We start from the raw sequence: 17315 nt of genomic DNA on the forward strand, positions 1-17315 counted from the left end.
GGCCTCTATTCATTTTCTTTCTTTCTTTCTCTCTTCTTCTTCTTCTTTTTTTTTTTTTTTTTTTTGAGAGAGAGAGAGAGGGAGAGAGAGAGCACAATGAGCAAGGGGCAGAGAAAGAGGGAGAAGCAGGGCTCACCCAAAGCAGGGCTCAAGCTCACCTGAGGTGGGACCCAAACTCATGAATTGTGAGATCATGACTTGAGCTGAAGTCAGATGCTTTAACTGACTGAGCCACCCAGGCACCCAGCTCTGTTCATTTTTTAATTGGATTGTTTTTCTGATATTGAGTTATATGAGTTCTTTATATATTTTGAATGTTAACCCCTTATGGGATACACATAATTTACAAATATCTTCTCCCATTCAGCAGATCGCCTTTTTGTTTTGTTGATGGTTTCCTTTGCTGTGCAAAAGTTTTTTAGTTTGATGTAGTCCCAATAGTTTAGTTTTGCTTTTGCTGTCTTTGCCTTGAGAGACAGATCCAAAAAAAAATTGCCAAAAGCAATGTCATAGAGCTTACCTCCTCTGTTTTCTTCTAGGAATTTTATGGTTTCCGGTCTTACATTTAAGTCTTACACCCATTTTGAGTTTATTTTTGTATATGGTGTTAAAAAAGCAGTCCAGTTTCATTCATTTGCATATAGTTGTTAAAAACTCTCTAAGCTTTTCTTACACATGGCAGGGGTGAGGGACAAATTTCAGACTACGGGGGCTAATCACAGAGCTTTGCATACAGAAAATGCTCAATAGATATGTGTTAAATTGCCTTGAATCTAATTGAATTAAAGCTTAAGATGAGCTATGAATGAACCACTGAGATAAATAAAATTAAAAAGATTATATAGATATTATAAGCCTGGGATATAAATCTTCAAAAAAAAAAAAAGAAATTTTAGGACAAGATTTCTATCCAATATGAACTTTAATGAATTCTTTTTTTACTTATTTATTTTTTTAAGTAATCTGCATGCCCAACATGGGGTTTGAACTCATGACCCCAAGATCAAGAGTCACAAGCTCTACCTATTGAACCAACCAGGGGCACAGTTGGTTAAGTGCTCAACTCTTGATTATGGCTCAGGTCATAATCTCATGGTTTGTGAGATTGAGCCCTATGTTGGGCTCTGCGGTGGCAGTGCAGAGCCTGCTTGGGATTCTCTCTCTGCCTTTCTCTCTGCCACTCCAATACTTGTGGTCTCTCTCTCTCTTTCAAAATAAAAATAAATCTTAAAAAAATATTGTGGGGTGCTATAGATTAGGTTTCATAAATAGTACAAAGGTTTAGAAGCTTCATATTTGTAAAAGATCTCCAGCCTAGTTTATTTTTTATTCCTAGTTAGACCTTTTCTATCAAAGCATGCCACCTCTCCATCTGGTCTGTGTCTCCTCAGGAAAAGAGCTCAACTGCTATGACTTATTATATATTTCAAAAGTTGATAAAATGTGACTCATTTTAACAAATATTTAATGAATGACTGGAGACCTCATCTTCTTTTTTCTTTCTTCTTTTTTGATGTCTAATCTTATTTATTTGTTACTCGTAGATAATCTCATATTTGACTGGACTCAGAAGTAGAAGCTCTCAGAGAAGACAGCCTCTGTCTCTTGACGATCTGTTCCTGGCATTTTCCTTTGGCCTCCTTCATTCTCTTGGCCAAAAGTTTATCATATTTTGCAGCCTCTTGCTTATTTTTCATAGTATACTGTTTCTTCGAAGCAATACGCTATCGTTTGTGTTGGAGGACACATGGAATAACAAGATGTTGTGCCCTGGGTGCTCTGGTTCTTGGTTTCTTACCTTCTTTTAGGGTCTTTCTCACAACATATGAGTGGCCATCATCTTCTTTAGAGAGACTGAAAAGTTTGTGGATTCTGCTAGCTCTTTTGGGCCCCAGGTGACGAGGCACACTAATACTAGTGAGTCCAGGAGTATCCTTCTCCCCTTTTTTCACAATAACCAAGTTGAGAACACTGAGATTGGCATCCACAATGCAACCCCGATCAAATTTGCACTTTCTTTCCCCAGTCTTCCTTTGTCGGTAGTAGGAATGCCCCTTACTCAGCAGCAGGCGGACACAGCCATGGGTCAAGATGCCCTGCTTCATGGGGAAGCCCTGTGTGTCATTGCCACCACTGGTTTGGACCATGTAACCCTTCCACTCTTCACCAAGAGCATCAGCAGCTTCTGTGGACATTCCCTTTGAAGTTTGCATTTATTATCCATGTCAATGAGTTTCTGGCAGCCAGTAGCTGGGAAAGAGATGTTCGGCTTCATCCTGAAGCAGCCTACCGCCTCTGAGGCACCACAAAAAGAACCTCTTCTTAATTTCCTAATTGCTCCTACTTTCCTAATTATTCTTAAAGTGACTTATTGTAAGTTAGCATGGTTGAAACTAGTACTTTACAGGGTGACGTTGTAACACTCCAAAGCCCTCATATATTAAGATGTGTAAAGAAACACCTTTCTTCCTATTCTTACAACTAATGCTTTACGCTTGCACAGTGGAGGAATTCAAATGTAGTTGTCACGGGATAGCTACCCTGATATGTACTGCTCCGTGACAGATGCAGGTTCACAGTGCCTGCCTGAGAGGAAGCCAGGGATCCCTACTGCTCCAGAGTTTGTCCTGGGGAGAATCCTAGGTTGTAAATCACATACTATAGTCTTGGATTAGGGTAATACATTCTTACCTGCTTTGCCTCCTAAACAACAGGAGTTCATCAACTGAGCACCTAGGAAATTTTAACTTATACCTCTAAAGAGGGCAGAGGAGTCTGGACTCTAGCTGTGGCTATTATTTTCTGTTCTGGTCAGGCACTAATGTGTTTAAGGTACAGAAGCCTACTCTGTCAAATAAAATGGGTCGGTAGTCAATGTTATGGTAAGGATGCAATGGAAATTTCATGGACTGAGGAATATATAGTTAACTCAGAGAACTCAGAGAAGGTAGGTCAGGAGTGAAACTGATCTGGGTTAAATTAGGTTCTGTAATTTACTAGTTGTGTAATTGTAAGCAAGTCATTTAGTAGCCCTATAAACCTTTTTTTTCCTTAACTGTTCTAGGGAAACTATTACCCTTTTCTCCACTAAACTGCGAGGCTCAGATGACATGGAGAAGAATGACTGCTGGCATGGAGTAGGTGTCCAAGAATATTCTGTTAATATATATATGATGAGAAATTAACAGAGTATTTAAACAGGGAAGTACAAAAATATTTACAAGTATACACCTTAAAAAATTGTCTTAATTACAATCCGGGGAGAATGTACAGTATGATAGAAAGAAAAATATCAGAATTGCATAGTCTTGAGTCCTGTGACCTTGGAAAAGTTATTCACATGTGAGGTACCTCAGTTTTTACTTCCCTAATATCCCTAAACTCACACCACTAAATTGATAATAGCATCTCTTCTTGTGATGATTAAATGAATCAATGTATATGAAGTACCTTGAACAGTGCCCAAAGTGTAGTAAACATCACACTAGTATTGTTTTTTTGTTACCTGTTATTATTATCAGGTCTCTTTGTATTCATCTTCGTGCCTTAGTTTTAACGGTAGGTGGCAGCAATGCTCTCTTAACCAATTCAAATGAAACCTGCCAACTTTCTGGAATAGAGATCAGTGAAGGCTTACCCAATAGGAAGATGTGCGCAGGGCAGTGGAAAAGCAGTGGGAGAGAGATCATAGAGAAAAGAAAGGAAAGGAGGAGAAGGACAGGAGAGAGAGAGAGTAGGCAGGCGGGAGACAGAAATGTTTATGGGAGTCAGTAATGTTTAGAGGTGATTTGATATTTCAAAAGAAAATACTAAAATTGTCATTATGGGGGTAGGGTGATTTAGTGTTATTTTTGTTTTTAAATATACGTGGGAGAGGTGCCTGGGTGGCTCAGTTGGTTTAGTGTATGGCTCTTGATTTCGGCTCAGGTCATGATCTCATAGTTCATGAGATGGAGCCCTGCACTGGACTCTGCACTGACAGTGGGGAGTGTACTTGGGATTCTCTCTTTCCCTCTCTCCCTGATACCTTCCCCACACCCACTCTCTCTCTCAAAATAAATAAATGAAATAAAAAAAAAATAGAGACATGGGAGACTGGTACTTACCATATTTTCTGTGTTGACAGTTTCTAAACCTTTCAACTGGTCCTAGATGAGATTTAGCAAAATCAGCTGCCCAGAAAGAATCTGTAAAAGCATAATGTTTTATTGTTCATTTATTTTTTATTTTTATTTTTTATTTTAGAGAGAGAGAGAGCATGAGCAAGGGAGAGTAGGAGAGAGAGAGAGAGAGAGAGAAACCCAAGAAGGGACTTGCTCAGCACAGAGCCAATAGTGGGGCTTGATCCCACAACCCTGGGATCACAACCTGATCCCAAACCAAGAGCTGGATGTTCAACCAACTTAGCCACCAGGTGCCCCTTTACTGCTCATTTTTTTATCAAACTATTAATCTCAACTAGAAAAATATGGCTATTTTCCTCTGTGTAAAATATTCCTTCTACAATAAGACACTTAGTGTTATATTAGGTATCTGTTGCTCTGTAACAAATACTCCAAAGTTTGATGGCTTAAAATGATAAGCATTTATTATCTTATATTTTCTGAGGGCCAGGAATCCTGGACTGGCTAGCTAGATGGTTCTGACCCAGGGTCTCCCGTGAAGTTTCAGTGAAGACATCAGCTGAGGCTGCAGTCATCTGAAGGCTTGATGGAGCTTTGGAGGATGTGCTTCCAAGCTGGCTCACTCACATGGTTGGTGGAATGAGGCCTCAGAACCTCACCAGTTGTTGGCTAGAGGCCTTGATTCCTTTGCATGTGACTTTCTCCACAAGGCGGCTTGAGTGTTCCCTAACATGGTTCTGATCTCTTCTAGGGTTAGTGATCTAAGAGAGACCACAGAGGTCTTTTGTGACCTGGTCTCAGAAGTCATATTCTGGGTGCACCTGGTGGCTCAGTTGGTTAAGCATCCGACTTGGGCTCAGGTCATGATCTCACAACTTGTGGGTTCGAGCCCTGTACCGGGCTCTGTGCTGACATCTCAGAGCCTGGAGCCGGCTTCGGATTCTCTGTCTCCCTCTCTCTCTCTGCCCCTTCATCGCTTGCGCGCTCTCTCTCTCTCAAAAATAAATAAACATTAAAAAAAATTTAAATAAAAAAGTCATATTCTGTAACTTCCACCGTATTTGTTCAAAGTAAATCACTTAGAAAATAACTAAACATAATTCTCAGGAATGATGAAGGAAATGAATACAGGAAATGAAGTTCCCACATGGAGAAATCACAGGCTGTCTAGCCTTTTTCAGTGGGGCCCTGGAAACATCTCTCTGGATTATTGATTTCTTCTATTAAAAAGAGAACAGGCCATAGCTCCACGTGTCACTTCAACTCTAAAGTGGCCTATTTCTGCTCCATCTAAATGTGATTTCAGTTAACAACTTGGTCTCCACTTTTTTCATCTCTAAAATGAAATGTTAGTGGCTTTCGAACTTTTTAGACCCACTGTGAGAACTACAGTTTACACTGAAACTGCATGCACACAAAAGCATGAGAAAGAGTACATATGGATAACAAAAATATAAGTTCCACGAAACAATACCTAGACTTACTTGCATGATGTACTCTCACTCCCCACACTCCACCCCATTCTATGTTAATTCATTTGAAAAAATCCAGGTCAAAATCTACTACACTGATTTCATAGTCCATTCATGGATTCACCATTCTTCGTGTTAAATACTAACACTCACTCTCACCCATTGGGGCTCCTTTCCCAGAAATGTTAAAGAGCAAAGGAGTCCTCGCCTTCCAGTTTCAGGAAGGCAAAAAGCTGGTTCAAGCCTACCACTATTCTAATTAGGCAGGAGCTAGTAACAGAGGTAGCCTGTCCGGGTACTGTTGGGCCTGTAACTCGAGAGCTATGTCACCTCTCTTAGTTCATTCTTCCTCTCTACAATTGGAGTAAGTATCCCTTGCTTATGTCATAAAGTGTTACTAGGCTCAAAATTAGACAATTAGGCACTTACCATGTGGCAGGGAATTTACAGACAGATCTTTAATCCTCACAACGACCTTGCAAGTCCTAGAGTATTACACTTGCTTTATAGACGGAGAAATTGAGGATTAGAGAATTTGCATAGGCAAGACCTTAAAGTTGTCAACTGGCAGAACTAGAATTCCAAACCAGTTCTGACTCCAAGACCCTCCTGCAAAATGGACAGGTAAGCCATTTTCATTTGATGTTGAAGTGATGACCATTGGCATATTAAAATATAGATTCCTCCTGAATCACCACAGTGTAATGACTTCAAAAACTGGTCCATCAGGCCACTTTTTCCATTCTGTCTTGCCCTTACCACGACGAACACATAACACCACATTTGGGCTTGGGGCTTTAGCGTTTATAGCTGCCTTGACCCACTAGGGCGCGCGAACTGTAACAATAGCGCTTCCGCTCCTCAGGCGTCACCAGTGAGCATCGCTCAAAGAGAACAAGTCAAAGCTGAGCACGTTTCTTTAAATTGTGCCTCCAAATGGGCCCCAAAACGAAGTTCCCAGGTCACTTCAACACAACCTCCTGACATTTAAATGTCGTTTTCAGAGAAAGACCTCGCTTACAACTCCTTTGCTCCTAAGTTTTGTTCCGTCAAGTGTGTGCTTGTCTCGCTTGCCTAACCCGAAGGCCCCCGCGGGACCCCATCACGGACCTGGTTCCCAAGGCCCCTGGAGGGCGGGGCCATCACCACAAAGCCCTTTATTGAGGCCCGGGCGTGACGCGAGGCGTCCCGGCCTGGGGCGCGGCCCGTAGCTCCGGCGCCAGCGGGAAGGAGGCGTGTGCCCGCGGCGCGGGCCCGCTGGTGCGCGCGGCCATGAGCGCCTAGTCGGGCGCGCGCTCCGCCCTCCGTCCGCGGGGGAACGCAACCCCCGAGACCCGCGAGCGCCGGTAATCGGGCTCCGGCGACCACCACCCCCTCCGGCCCCCGAGGCCCCGGCCGACCCGGTGCGCCCGCCGCGCATTGTGTGCGGGTGGGAGGAGAGCTGGGCGCGGACGTGGGAAGAGGCGGCGGGAGGGCCCGGCCTCCCTGCCCGTCCGCCTGTCCGTCCCTCTGCCCCGGGCTCCGCGGACCGCCGAGACTCCACCCGCTCCCGAGAGCCGGTTCCTACGCGGAACTGCGCACCCTGGCGGGACGCAGTGGGAGGGGCACTTACAGGGGGTCGCTTGGTTAGCTCAGGCTTTTGAAAAAGGGAAAACCCGGGAAGGGGGCTTGGGCGGGGAACGGGAAGTTCGTGTACACCGCAGAGCCATTTGTCTTTCAATATTGCCAAAGTCAGATACGTTTGGGTGATGAGGTGTTTGAGCCAGTTTTGCAGGCTTGGGCAGTGACGGAATACCGATGTTAACTTTGCATTTTCTCCATACGTGGCCAGAAATGATAAAATGAGTTCACGACAAATAAAAGAGAACACAGTTGTACATTAGGAGTTAAGCTTCAAGGAACATTTATTAGGAATTTCCTGACATCCAGAAATGCTTTTTCTAAATCTTTTTATTATTTGGGTATTAAAAAATATTAAAGTGAAAGCCACTAATTCTGTGTATTGCAATCATTTCAGGCAGAGTGAACAGAATACTGCAGTCATAACATCAGGCACCTATGTGAGGAAATTGGACTGTGATAATTCACCATGGCTTATGGCTTGCCAAGAAAGAACACAGTGAAAACCATATTGCGGGGCGGTTGTTTTAAAGTGTAAGTATTTTCATCACTGTGAGCATTGACTGGGGATGGGGAGTGTCCTTGGTAAAATGAGAGTACCAGAAACCCTGATGAGCTACTGGACCATGTGAGGTATTTTCAGTGATCTGAATAGTGATTTTTTTTTTTTAAAGGTAAATGCTTTTAGTAAGAATTTATAAATTATCGTACTTGGCTGTTATAAGAAAACAACCCAAACAGGTTTGGAGAAGTGATTTGATCAAAGTCATACAGTCATGTAGTAAAGAAGTGACAGGGATAGAAGCTCATCTTCGTACTCCAAAGCAACATTTTCAACTACTGTCAACTACCTTAAAATATCTCTGTAGATAGCGTAAATCTACCTAAAAGTGTCTTGGTGTCAGGTATATCTTAACTTAGCACTTGATTGGCTGGTACAAAGAGTCAGTTTTGCATCCTGTACGTTTTTGCAGGTGATGTTTGGTATGGACAACATGGGTTTTGCAATCAGAAAGATCTGAGCCATGTGCTTGCTTCTGCAGCACAGGTACTAAAATTGGAACGAAACAGAGAAGATTAGCATGGCCCCTGCACAGGAATGACATGTAAATTCGTGAAGCTTCCATATTTTTAAACTGCAAAACCAATTTGTATCATGCACTGAACTGATTTAAAATAAATCTACATGTTTATTTAAAAAAAAAAAAATGGGGTGGGGCGCCTGGGTGGCTCAGTCGGTTAAGTGGCCGACTTCAGCTCAGGTCATGATCTTGAGGTCCATGAGTTCAAGTCCCGCGTCAGGCTCTGTGCTGACAGCTCAGAGCCTGGAGCCTGTTTCAGATTCTGTGTCTCCCTCTCTCTGACCCTCCCCCATTCATGCTCTGTCTCTCTCTGTCTCAAAAATAAATAAACGTTAAAAAAAAAAATTAAAAAAAAAATGGGGCGCCTGGGTGGCTCAGTTGGTTCAGCGTCTGACTTCAGCTCAGGTCATGATCTCAACAGTTTGTGGGTTTGAGCCCTGGATCCAGCTCTGTGCTGTTAGCTCAGAGCCTGGAGCCTGCTTCGGATTCTGTGTCTTCCTCTCTCTCTGCCCCTCCCCTGCTCGCGCTCTGTGTGTCTCTCTCTTTCAAAATAAATAAACATTAAAAAACCAAACAAACAGAAGACCTGAGTTCGAAGCCTGGTCCTGCCCTGGCTCCCTATGCCAACTTGAGTAAATTACTTTTCTCTATCTTGGTCTCCACATGTGTAAAATGAACTTATCACTACCTGTCTGTATGATGTGGAATACAAATAATGTGTGTTACATACTTGCATATTGCTTGACATACAGTAAACCCATAATGAACATGGACTGCTACTACCACATGGTAGTTTCACTGTGTGGTGTCTATTGCGACGTTGTTTTTTGTTTATTTTTAATTTTTGCACTTGTTTTTTTAACCTCTGCCACAGTCTATGACATACTTGCCATTATGGGTCAGTTGAATTTTTCTTTTTAAACGATATTCTGAGAAGTAAGTGGAGACACCCTTTGGGTTTCTAAAACCAGAGCAAATTCACCATTGCATTTTATTTAGTTTTGTCATTTCCATATGTGTTTAGACATTGAACTACTGACAAGTACCATGGTAGTCAACATTATTATAAATGTAATTTTTGTAATAAAGATAATCCTATGTCTGGAGAATAACTTAAAGCATTTATTCTGCAGTTTTGATTATGTAGAATTTTATATCATGAATAGTCTCTGCAGCACCAGTGCCTTCTCTATCATACTTATAAGAAAGTGTTTGATACCATATTATTTATAAGAACAGCTAAATTAAGAGGAAAAGAATGGCAACGACACTCTTTGGAATTAATTTGCTAAGACAACTCCTCACTGATTTTTTGGTTAAATATTTTTAGAGAGTTGTAGAAAATACACACAAAAATTTCAAACAGTATAGAAACATTTGAAAAGAAAATAAAAAGGCTATGTCAGTCCCACTCAGAGGTAAAATGTTTTATATTTTTCTAGAATTTCCGTCTGCTATACAAGATACACACATATATACACATACACACGTATGTGTTTTTACATGTATGATTATGTTGAACTTTGCCCTGGCCCCCACTATATCTTGTATAGCCTAATGGTTATGAACACAGTTTCTAGAGTCTGACTTTCTGGGCTCAAATCCCAAACCCACGACCAACAGCCCTGTGACCTTGAACAAGTTGTTCTATTCTTATTTCCTTATCTGCAAAATGAGTTTAATAATAGTACCTGCCTACTCCATAGTTACTGTGTCAATTAAATGTGTTCGTATGCGTAAACTGATTGAAACAGTGCAGTGCCCAGCACATAGTAAGTGCTAGATAAAATTAGCTGTTTTATTGCTCATGTTTCCAAGTCGACATATAAGGATAAACCTCATTCTTTCATCAACATGTGTACCACAGTTTGTTTAACCAGGCTCGTCTTGATCGACATTAAGGCTATTTTGTGAGTTTTTTTGTTTGTTTGTTTTGTTTTTGACAAACAGTGCTTCAGTGGACATTCTTATAAATACATCTTTGTGCCCTTATTCAAATGCATTTATAATAATTGTAGACTTCAAGTTGCTCCTTAAAGTTAGATGATAAAGTAGCAAGGAAGCTGGAGGAGGAAAACAAGTAGACACTTGTATATTACACCCTTACTTCCTCTACTTGTACCAAAGCAGGTCTTTCACCTTTCCTAGGACATATGAAACTCATATTGACTCAGTGAGATGAGAAACATGTAGTTGTCATTTAGCATTTCCAAATTAGAATATATAAAACAATTCATTTGAAGTTCATGGTGATTATTTTTATTTTTTTTCTAATTTTTTTTTTTAATGTTTATTATTTTTGAGAGAGAGACAGAGACAGAGAGCAAGCAGGGGAGGGGCAGAGAGAGAGGGAGACACAGAATCGGAAGCAGGCTCCAGGCTCTGAGCCATCAGCCCAGAGCCTGACGCGGGGCTCGAACTCACAGACCGCGAGATCGTGACCTGAGCCAAAGGCAGCCGCTCAACTGACCGAGCCACCCAGGCGCCCCCCCTTTTTTTTTTTTTTTTTAATTTTTTTTTTTTAATGTTAGTGATTATTTTTAAATATTATAGTTTGGAATTTCATCTCCTCCAGTTTTCCGAGGATTCTCTTGCTACTAGTGCTTCTGAATAACTCCAGCTGGGCTAAGTACCAGCTCTGGTTCTTAATTAACTTCTGAGTCTGTTTCCTTGTCTATCCACAGGGGGGTTGTAAAGATTAAAATAAGATCACACATTCGAAGCCTTAGTGTATGCCAAGTACCTGCTCAATGAATGATTATTCTCTTTTTTTCTTTCCCTAATGTGACCATATTTGTGATCAGCCATAAAAGACCTAGAGCTTACAGTTCTTAACCACATCCTCTTAAAAGACATAGAAAGATTGGCTTGACTGCAGGGAGGCTGTTTTTAACAAAAGTTCCTGTCATTATAATTTATGGTAATTTTGCAATATATCTCTACATTAGGATATATACATTACATACTATACATTAATATAAGGCTCCTTCTCTTGGCTAGATTTACAACTCTGGAAAATCCTGAATTCCCATCTTAAACCAAAATGTCTAGTGGAAAATGGAATTGAGAATTAAGATATCTTCTGTATATTCCACATTAGATGTTCAATAAATATTTATTGAATGAATTAATGAATTTTTGCCCCAGACAGGAACCTTGGGATCTTGCACTGCTTACAAAGACCTGGTACATGAACCTAGCCAACATCAAATTGCCTTTCTTGGAAGAAATTACATTTGGTAGTCCTTTTTACCTCCAAAAAAATAAAACCACTAAGAGTGCTCTGCTCCCTTCTGCAGAATGTAAGTTCTGTAAGAACTACTTTAATAAATAGCAAATTTTATCTATGTCATTTTGTTTATTGTCAGATAAATGTTTAAATATGCTTATTCAGACCCATACCCCTCATCTATGAAGCCCTTCTTGTTTAGTATTTAAGAATGTGTGGTTTGCTGTGTGATGAAATATTCAGTTTTAACTATATTATGACTGGTGAAAAATATCAGTTGGATTGCTTCATGTATTTTATTTTCCAGCCATCAAACTTGAAAGGGAGTATGAGATGAAGCGCTTGAAAAACCTGAAATGTCAGAAAATCCTAGCTGAGGAAGTTCAGTTTTCTCTAAGGGAAAGGCAAGTTGGTTTGAGAAGACCCCTTCCACCTAAGTGACCATCATCTCATAATTGAATCTGTACTCTGAGCTTTCCACATCCAAAGGCAATGAAGGTCTCCAAGCTTTCACAGTGTGAAGTGTGGTGCAGACATGAGTACCCACTGGTGGATGAACCAGCTCCTGTGGGTTGATGGGCAGCTCTGACAGATCTTCTGTGTCCCTACCACATACTTGTTCCTTTGTGTCACAAGCAACAACACTGTAAGTAGATGAAAGTAGTTGGGATTGAGTCATTTATGCTATTCATTTGGATTTTTGTAAAATTGCACTATGGAAAGAGGAAACTCCTTGTCAGAGACATTATTTTGAATTTGCATCTTTGAGATACCAAAAAAGGAGAGAGAAAAATTCTTTTTTTCTTTTTAAAGATTTTGTTTTTAAGTAATCTCTACATCCAACATGGGGCTTGAACTCACAACCCTGAGATCAAGAGTCAGATGCTCCACCAACTGAGCCAGCCAGGTGCCCCAAGAAAAATTATTTCTTTAAAATTTATTTTGAGAGAGAGAGAACAGGGAGGGGCAGAGAGAGAGAGGGAGGCAGAGAACCCCAGGCAGACTCCGACTGCCAGTGCAGAGCCTGAGGTGGGGTTTGATTTCATGAACTGTGAGATCATGACCTGAGCCAAAATCAAGAGTCAGATGCTTAACTCACTGAGCCACCCAGGTGTTCCAAGAAAAATTCTTTTAAAAATGATAGACTAAAAATTTTTTTGGTTAAGAAAAATTAAATTTTAATTTTTTTTTTTGAGAGAGGTAGAGAGAATCTTAATAATGGAGCTGTCATGACTATGAAATAAAGACCTGAGCCAAAATCAAGAGCTAGATGCTTAACTGACTGAGACACCCAGGAGCCCCGAGAAAAATTTTAGATTTCATTTTAGTAACTCTTCAGTTTCCAATGTTCAGTGAAACATCATTTACTACTCTTATGTAGTACTTTAAAGCAGCAAGTAGAACTTACGTTTTGCTTTTGTTCTCCTAAAAAATAATCTTTTTCTTTCTGCTTAATTTCATATTATCTTTCTGGGATGCCCTGGAACATATGGAACACACATACACGTGAAAATGATATGAAAACGCAAAGACCTTATTATGTGGAAAACTCTTATTTGCAGAAGGGCTAGAGAATGGGGAAATGATTAGCTGGAAAATATTGGACTTGTGTGAACCAATTTTCCTAGAATTTGAATCCATTAAGGCACACTTGGATATCAAAGTTATATTTAAGCACAATTTAGTGTTTGTTAGATGAATCAAAGCATACTTAGGGGGCCATAATACACCCCTGTGGGCCCACAGTTTGACTTCTTAACTAGGGAATTAGATCTGGTGGTTGCTGTTTGACAATATTTAGAAGCTGTTGTCTGTATTATCTTCAGATACTTTCTTTTACCTATGATATGGTGGCTCACATGAAGGTCATTTGTTTTTAGAAGTGTGTCAGTGACCCATTTGATTTAGTGATCCTCAGGCCTGGAAGAAGCTGTCTGTATGTAGTCTTGAGGAGGTGGAACTGCCACATTCCTGGTTAGATTTGCTTAACAAAATTCAGATGTGCTTCATGTAAGATGCTTAGCTGCCAACCAGAGCCACTCCCAAAGTTTCTTGGCTGAGTGTGTGGGATTTTCACTATGTTACCCAGTTGTACCACGTATCTCCCCTTTTTTCCACATCTGTTCTCTCTGCTTGTTCTTTCTTCCATTTGACTAGTTTTTTTCCCCCTTCCACCAATGTTATTATCATAAATATGGCAGCTGAGTTGCTGACTGCTTACAATGTGGAAAATACCACTTTATAATTTCTCAACCAAAGACCAGTCTTAGGCAAAAAGTCAGTGTATTTCTATTTCTTTAGAAATCAAAATCAATTCATTGTTTTCCTTAAAAAATTAATCACATCCAGCTGTATCAACATATGTTTTGGACAGTAATGGGATTAATTGCATGTTTATTTTTGTAGTTCACATCCCATGGAGTAGTTTGTGTACTTTCCCTTTTAGGGTCACTGTTACTAATTCATCTAGACTGGAGATAACACCTCAAATAGTTTCTTTGAAAACTAGAAATATTTTTCAATCTATAGCCCACAATTCTACTGCACACTGTATCTAACATTGTTGCTATTAGTAAGTTTTAATTTCTTAAAAGTCATATTTATGTAGATAGGAGTAGAAAGTTAAGTAGTAGTAAGTAGTAGAAAGAAAACTGTAGGTTTTAGTTAATAGATCTGGGTTCTAGTCCCCTCCCTTTCTTTTCCTGATTCATCAGGTATCCTTGAGAAACCTTTTTTTTTTTTGTAGAAGTTTATTTATTTTGATAGAGAATGAGTGGGGGAGGGACAGAGAGAAAGGGAGAGAGAGAATCCCAAGCAGACTCCATGCCAATGGCACAGAGCTTCATGTGGGGCTTAAACCCATGAACTATGAGATCATGACCTGAGCCAAAGTTGGACACTTAACTGACTGAACCACCCAGGTACCCTGAGAAAACTTCTTAATTTCAATGGAACTAAGTCTGTTTCTCTTTAAAAAAAAAAACCAAACAAACTATCAATTATGTATACGTATCCCTATGTTTATAGCAGCATTATTTACAATAGCCAAGTTATGGAAGTAGCCCATGTCCATTGAGTAATGAATGGATAAAGAAGATGTGGTGTATATATATAATGGAATATTATTCAGAGCCATGAAAAAGAATGAAGTCCTGCCATTTGCAATGACATTGATGGAGCTAGAGAGTATAATGCTAAACGAAATAAGTCAGAGAAAGAAAATACCATGATTTTACTCATATTTGGAATTTAAGAAATAAAGCAAATGATCAAAGGGAGAAAAAAGAGACAAATCTAGAAACAGTTTCTTAACTATGGAGAACAAACTGATGGTTACCAGAGGGGAGGGGGTGAGGAGATGGGTGAAATAGGTGATGGAGATTAAGGAGTACACTTGTGATGAGCACCGGGTATTGTGTGCAATTGTTGAATCACTATATTGTATATCTGAAATTAATATAACACTGTATGTTAACTAACTGTAATTAAAATAAAAACTTAAAGATATTAATCCATTATGAATGTATTTTAAAAGGTAAAATAAAGATTTGTTTTTAAAAACCATAGCTCTGTGGATCCTCACCACTCATTTCCACTTCAATGGAGGCAACTAATTTAATCTCTTTTACCTGTTTCATTATTTACCTTTATGTCTCTAAATAATACTTTGATTTTGCTACTTCTTGGATTTTCCTTTTTAGGTATTGACTTCCCAGTAAAGAAGATAGAATTTTTTTTTTCTTTTCTTTCCTCCATCCTCAATACACATACATATGCCATTTCTATCTACCTGTAAATATAGATTATATTTATAATTTTGGTTAGATCAGTATTAAATGTTAACATTATTATGACATTATTATGTTAACATTATGATGTGTAAATACTTCACAGCCTAGCCATGTAGTAGACTATAATTGCTTTTCCTTTCCTGCCATTATGTGTGTGTGTGTGTGTGTGTGTGTGTGTGTGTGTGTATGTATGCATGTGCACCAGTATTTAGTAGAGTTAATATTTGCTTAGTTTGCAATGTATTTATCACTAAATCAACCCCACGCTCTTTGCCAGTTGTCAGTCTTCTGAAAACATTCCTACATATTCTCTCATTTCATCTTCCTGCAAAGTCTTCTGAGAAATATTGTCCTGCCCTAACCTGAACTGCTTATTTCCACACTCATAAGTAGCTCTTCTATGATTTCTACGTGATCATTAGGGGATTCACTTCACACTCTTTGGTGTAGGGCCTCGTGTTTCTTCTGGTGTAGGGCCTCCTGATTATCCTCTTCCTTGGTTTATTTTTTTTTATTACATTGGAGCATATCCTCCAGTAGTTCCCTAAGAAAGGATGCATGGGAAGAAATTTGTTTAAGGTCTTCGTGTCCAAAGTTTTTATTTTACTCTATTTCATTAATAGATTGGCTGAGTTGAGAATTATAGGTTGTAAATAATGTTCCTTTAAAATTCGAAGGATTTGTGTATTTCTTTTTAGTTTTTAGTATTGTTAGTGAGCATTCCAAAGCCATTTTTACTTTGAATGCTTTCCTTGAGAACTTTTTTCTCTCTGGAAACTATGGCATCTTCCCCTAGATCCCATTGTTCTGCTAGGAAACACGGTGTAAGACTAATAATCCAGTGTAGCACTGTGATTTAGAGCACTGGGTGTAAATCATGAGCCCCCTGGGATTGAATGCCAGTTCTACCATTTATTAAGCTGTGTGTCATCTTGGACCCATTGCTGAACTTCCCTGTGCTTTAGTTTCTTCTTCTGTAATAAGTGGATAGTGATAGTCGTGACAAGTAAATGAGTTAAATATGTAAGCACCTAGAATAGTGTCCGGCACAGAATAAGCACTAACACAGATAGCATTAGCTACTCTTACCATTACCCTTGGTGCTTGGTACTACAAAAGCCCTTGCAATCTGGAAATTCATATCCCTCAGTTCTGGGGGATTGTAGTAAGTTCTCTTGTAGATATTTGCACCTTTTCCTTTTCTCTATATTTTCTAGAAATACTATTATTCATATTCTACATCTTCTGTACTGGCCGTATTTTTTTATCTTTTCCCTTCTGCTTTCCATCCTTTTGTCTTTTGCTCCATTTTTCTGGAGGAAGCTCTCAGTTTTATCATCTACCCATTATAAGTTTTTAATTTCTGCTATCATATTTTTCCTTCTGAAGCCTTACTCCTCTCCTTTTTAAAAAGTAACCTGTTTTATTTATAATTGCCTATCTTCCCTTACCTCCCTGAGGACATGAAATAGATTGTTCTCCCTGCATTGTGTGGGTTTCCTCAACACTGTTTTTGTGTTAATTTTTATTTCTTTCTTTCATGTTAAAAGCTGTCACGGTAATCCAGGTGTGACAGTGCATAACTTAAGGAAGTAAAGGTGGAATGGATAATACAGGTCTGACTCAGGAGTCATGGAAGAAGTAGAAACCACAAGATAGTGTCACTGATTGGATGTGGTTGAGTGAGAGGGATGTGGGTGAGTTAAAGGGATATGGGTGAGTGAAAGGGAGGAATTTTGAATGAATTCCAGATTGTGGGCTTGGGAAAGGAAGAGTTGTCTTGGGTGTGTGTGAGATACATTAATTTTAGGTTCATAGATGTTTGAAATTCTTGGTAGACACTAGAGCGGAGATCTCCAGTAGCAGTGGGCTTTACAGGTGTGCTGCTCAGGAAGGAGCGAGTATAGAGAAGAAAGGTGAAAACAATGGGTGTCTTTGAGCTCATCCAGGAGGAGTAGGCAGAATGAGAAGAATGAACGAGTAGTGATAGTGAACAT

The 17315-nt window shown here is 39.7% G+C and overlaps 3 protein-coding genes, 1 non-coding gene and 1 pseudogene across 16 annotated transcripts in view; 3 read left to right on the plus strand and 2 right to left on the minus strand.

The window, feature by feature from the left end:
* AFF1 (AF4/FMR2 family member 1) overlaps positions 1-6112 on the minus strand; it is a 263840-nt gene extending 257728 nt beyond the window's left edge. The window contains exons 1-2 of one of the 2 annotated variants that reach the window (XM_042935953.1): positions 6026-6112; positions 4107-4187 (exon numbers count right to left, since the gene is read on the minus strand). The gene's annotated coding sequence lies outside the window, so the exon portion shown is untranslated. Of the gene's footprint in view, positions 1-4106; positions 4188-5755; positions 5845-6025 lie in introns of those variants that run through there. The other variant, XM_042935954.1, reaches the window with a different exon arrangement.
* On the minus strand, positions 1551-2275 carry LOC122218467 (annotated as a pseudogene).
* An 11-nt stretch (positions 6113-6123) lies between the features above and the next one.
* On the plus strand, positions 6124-11968 carry CB1H4orf36 (chromosome B1 C4orf36 homolog). Of its 3 annotated transcripts, none has more exons than XM_042935981.1 (4): positions 6124-6220; positions 7614-7750; positions 11446-11600; positions 11835-11968. In XM_042935981.1, exons 2-4 carry the CDS (start codon positions 7686-7688, stop codon positions 11966-11968), a joined length of 354 nt encoding a protein of 117 aa, XP_042791915.1. In that variant the 5' UTR covers positions 6124-6220; positions 7614-7685. The 3 variants fall into 3 exon arrangements, with proteins under 3 accessions (XP_042791915.1, XP_042791913.1, XP_042791914.1); XM_042935979.1 differs by lacking the exon at positions 6124-6220 and adding an exon at positions 6857-6942; XM_042935980.1 differs by lacking the exon at positions 6124-6220 and adding an exon at positions 6916-6999 and having other exon boundaries at positions 7618-7750.
* SLC10A6 (solute carrier family 10 member 6) overlaps positions 7672-17315 on the plus strand; it is a 52764-nt gene continuing 43120 nt past the window's right edge. For 4 of the 10 annotated variants that reach the window (XM_042935968.1, XM_042935971.1, XM_042935969.1 and 1 more), the window contains exon 1: positions 12086-12173. Coding sequence is in view for 1 of the 10 variants with exons in the window: in XM_042935978.1 (XP_042791912.1) it covers positions 12103-12173 (71 nt within the window). In the remaining 9 variants the exon portion in view is untranslated. Of the gene's footprint in view, positions 7751-12084; positions 12174-17315 lie in introns of those variants that run through there. The other 6 variants (XM_042935977.1, XM_042935973.1, XM_042935976.1 and 3 more) reach the window with 6 other exon arrangements.
* Positions 8244-8350, plus strand: LOC122218753. The gene has a single exon (XR_006202085.1). It is a non-coding gene; the product is annotated as a U6 spliceosomal RNA (small nuclear RNA).

The sequence above is a fragment of the Panthera leo genome, chromosome B1 (assembly GCF_018350215.1).
Source record: "Panthera leo isolate Ple1 chromosome B1, P.leo_Ple1_pat1.1, whole genome shotgun sequence".
Lineage (NCBI taxonomy): Eukaryota > Metazoa > Chordata > Mammalia > Carnivora > Felidae > Panthera > Panthera leo.

Coding starts and splice junctions, on each gene's coding strand:
- CB1H4orf36 (XM_042935981.1), top strand. CDS start 7,686: ATGGCTTATGGCTTGCCAAGAAAGAACACAGTGAAAACCATATTGCGG. Junction 7,751..11,445: donor CGGGGCGGTTGTTTTAAAGT/GTAAGTATTTTC, acceptor TTTTTGCCCCAG/ACAGGAACCTTGGGATCTTG. Junction 11,601..11,834: donor TCTGCTCCCTTCTGCAGAAT/GTAAGTTCTGTA, acceptor TTTATTTTCCAG/CCATCAAACTTGAAAGGGAG.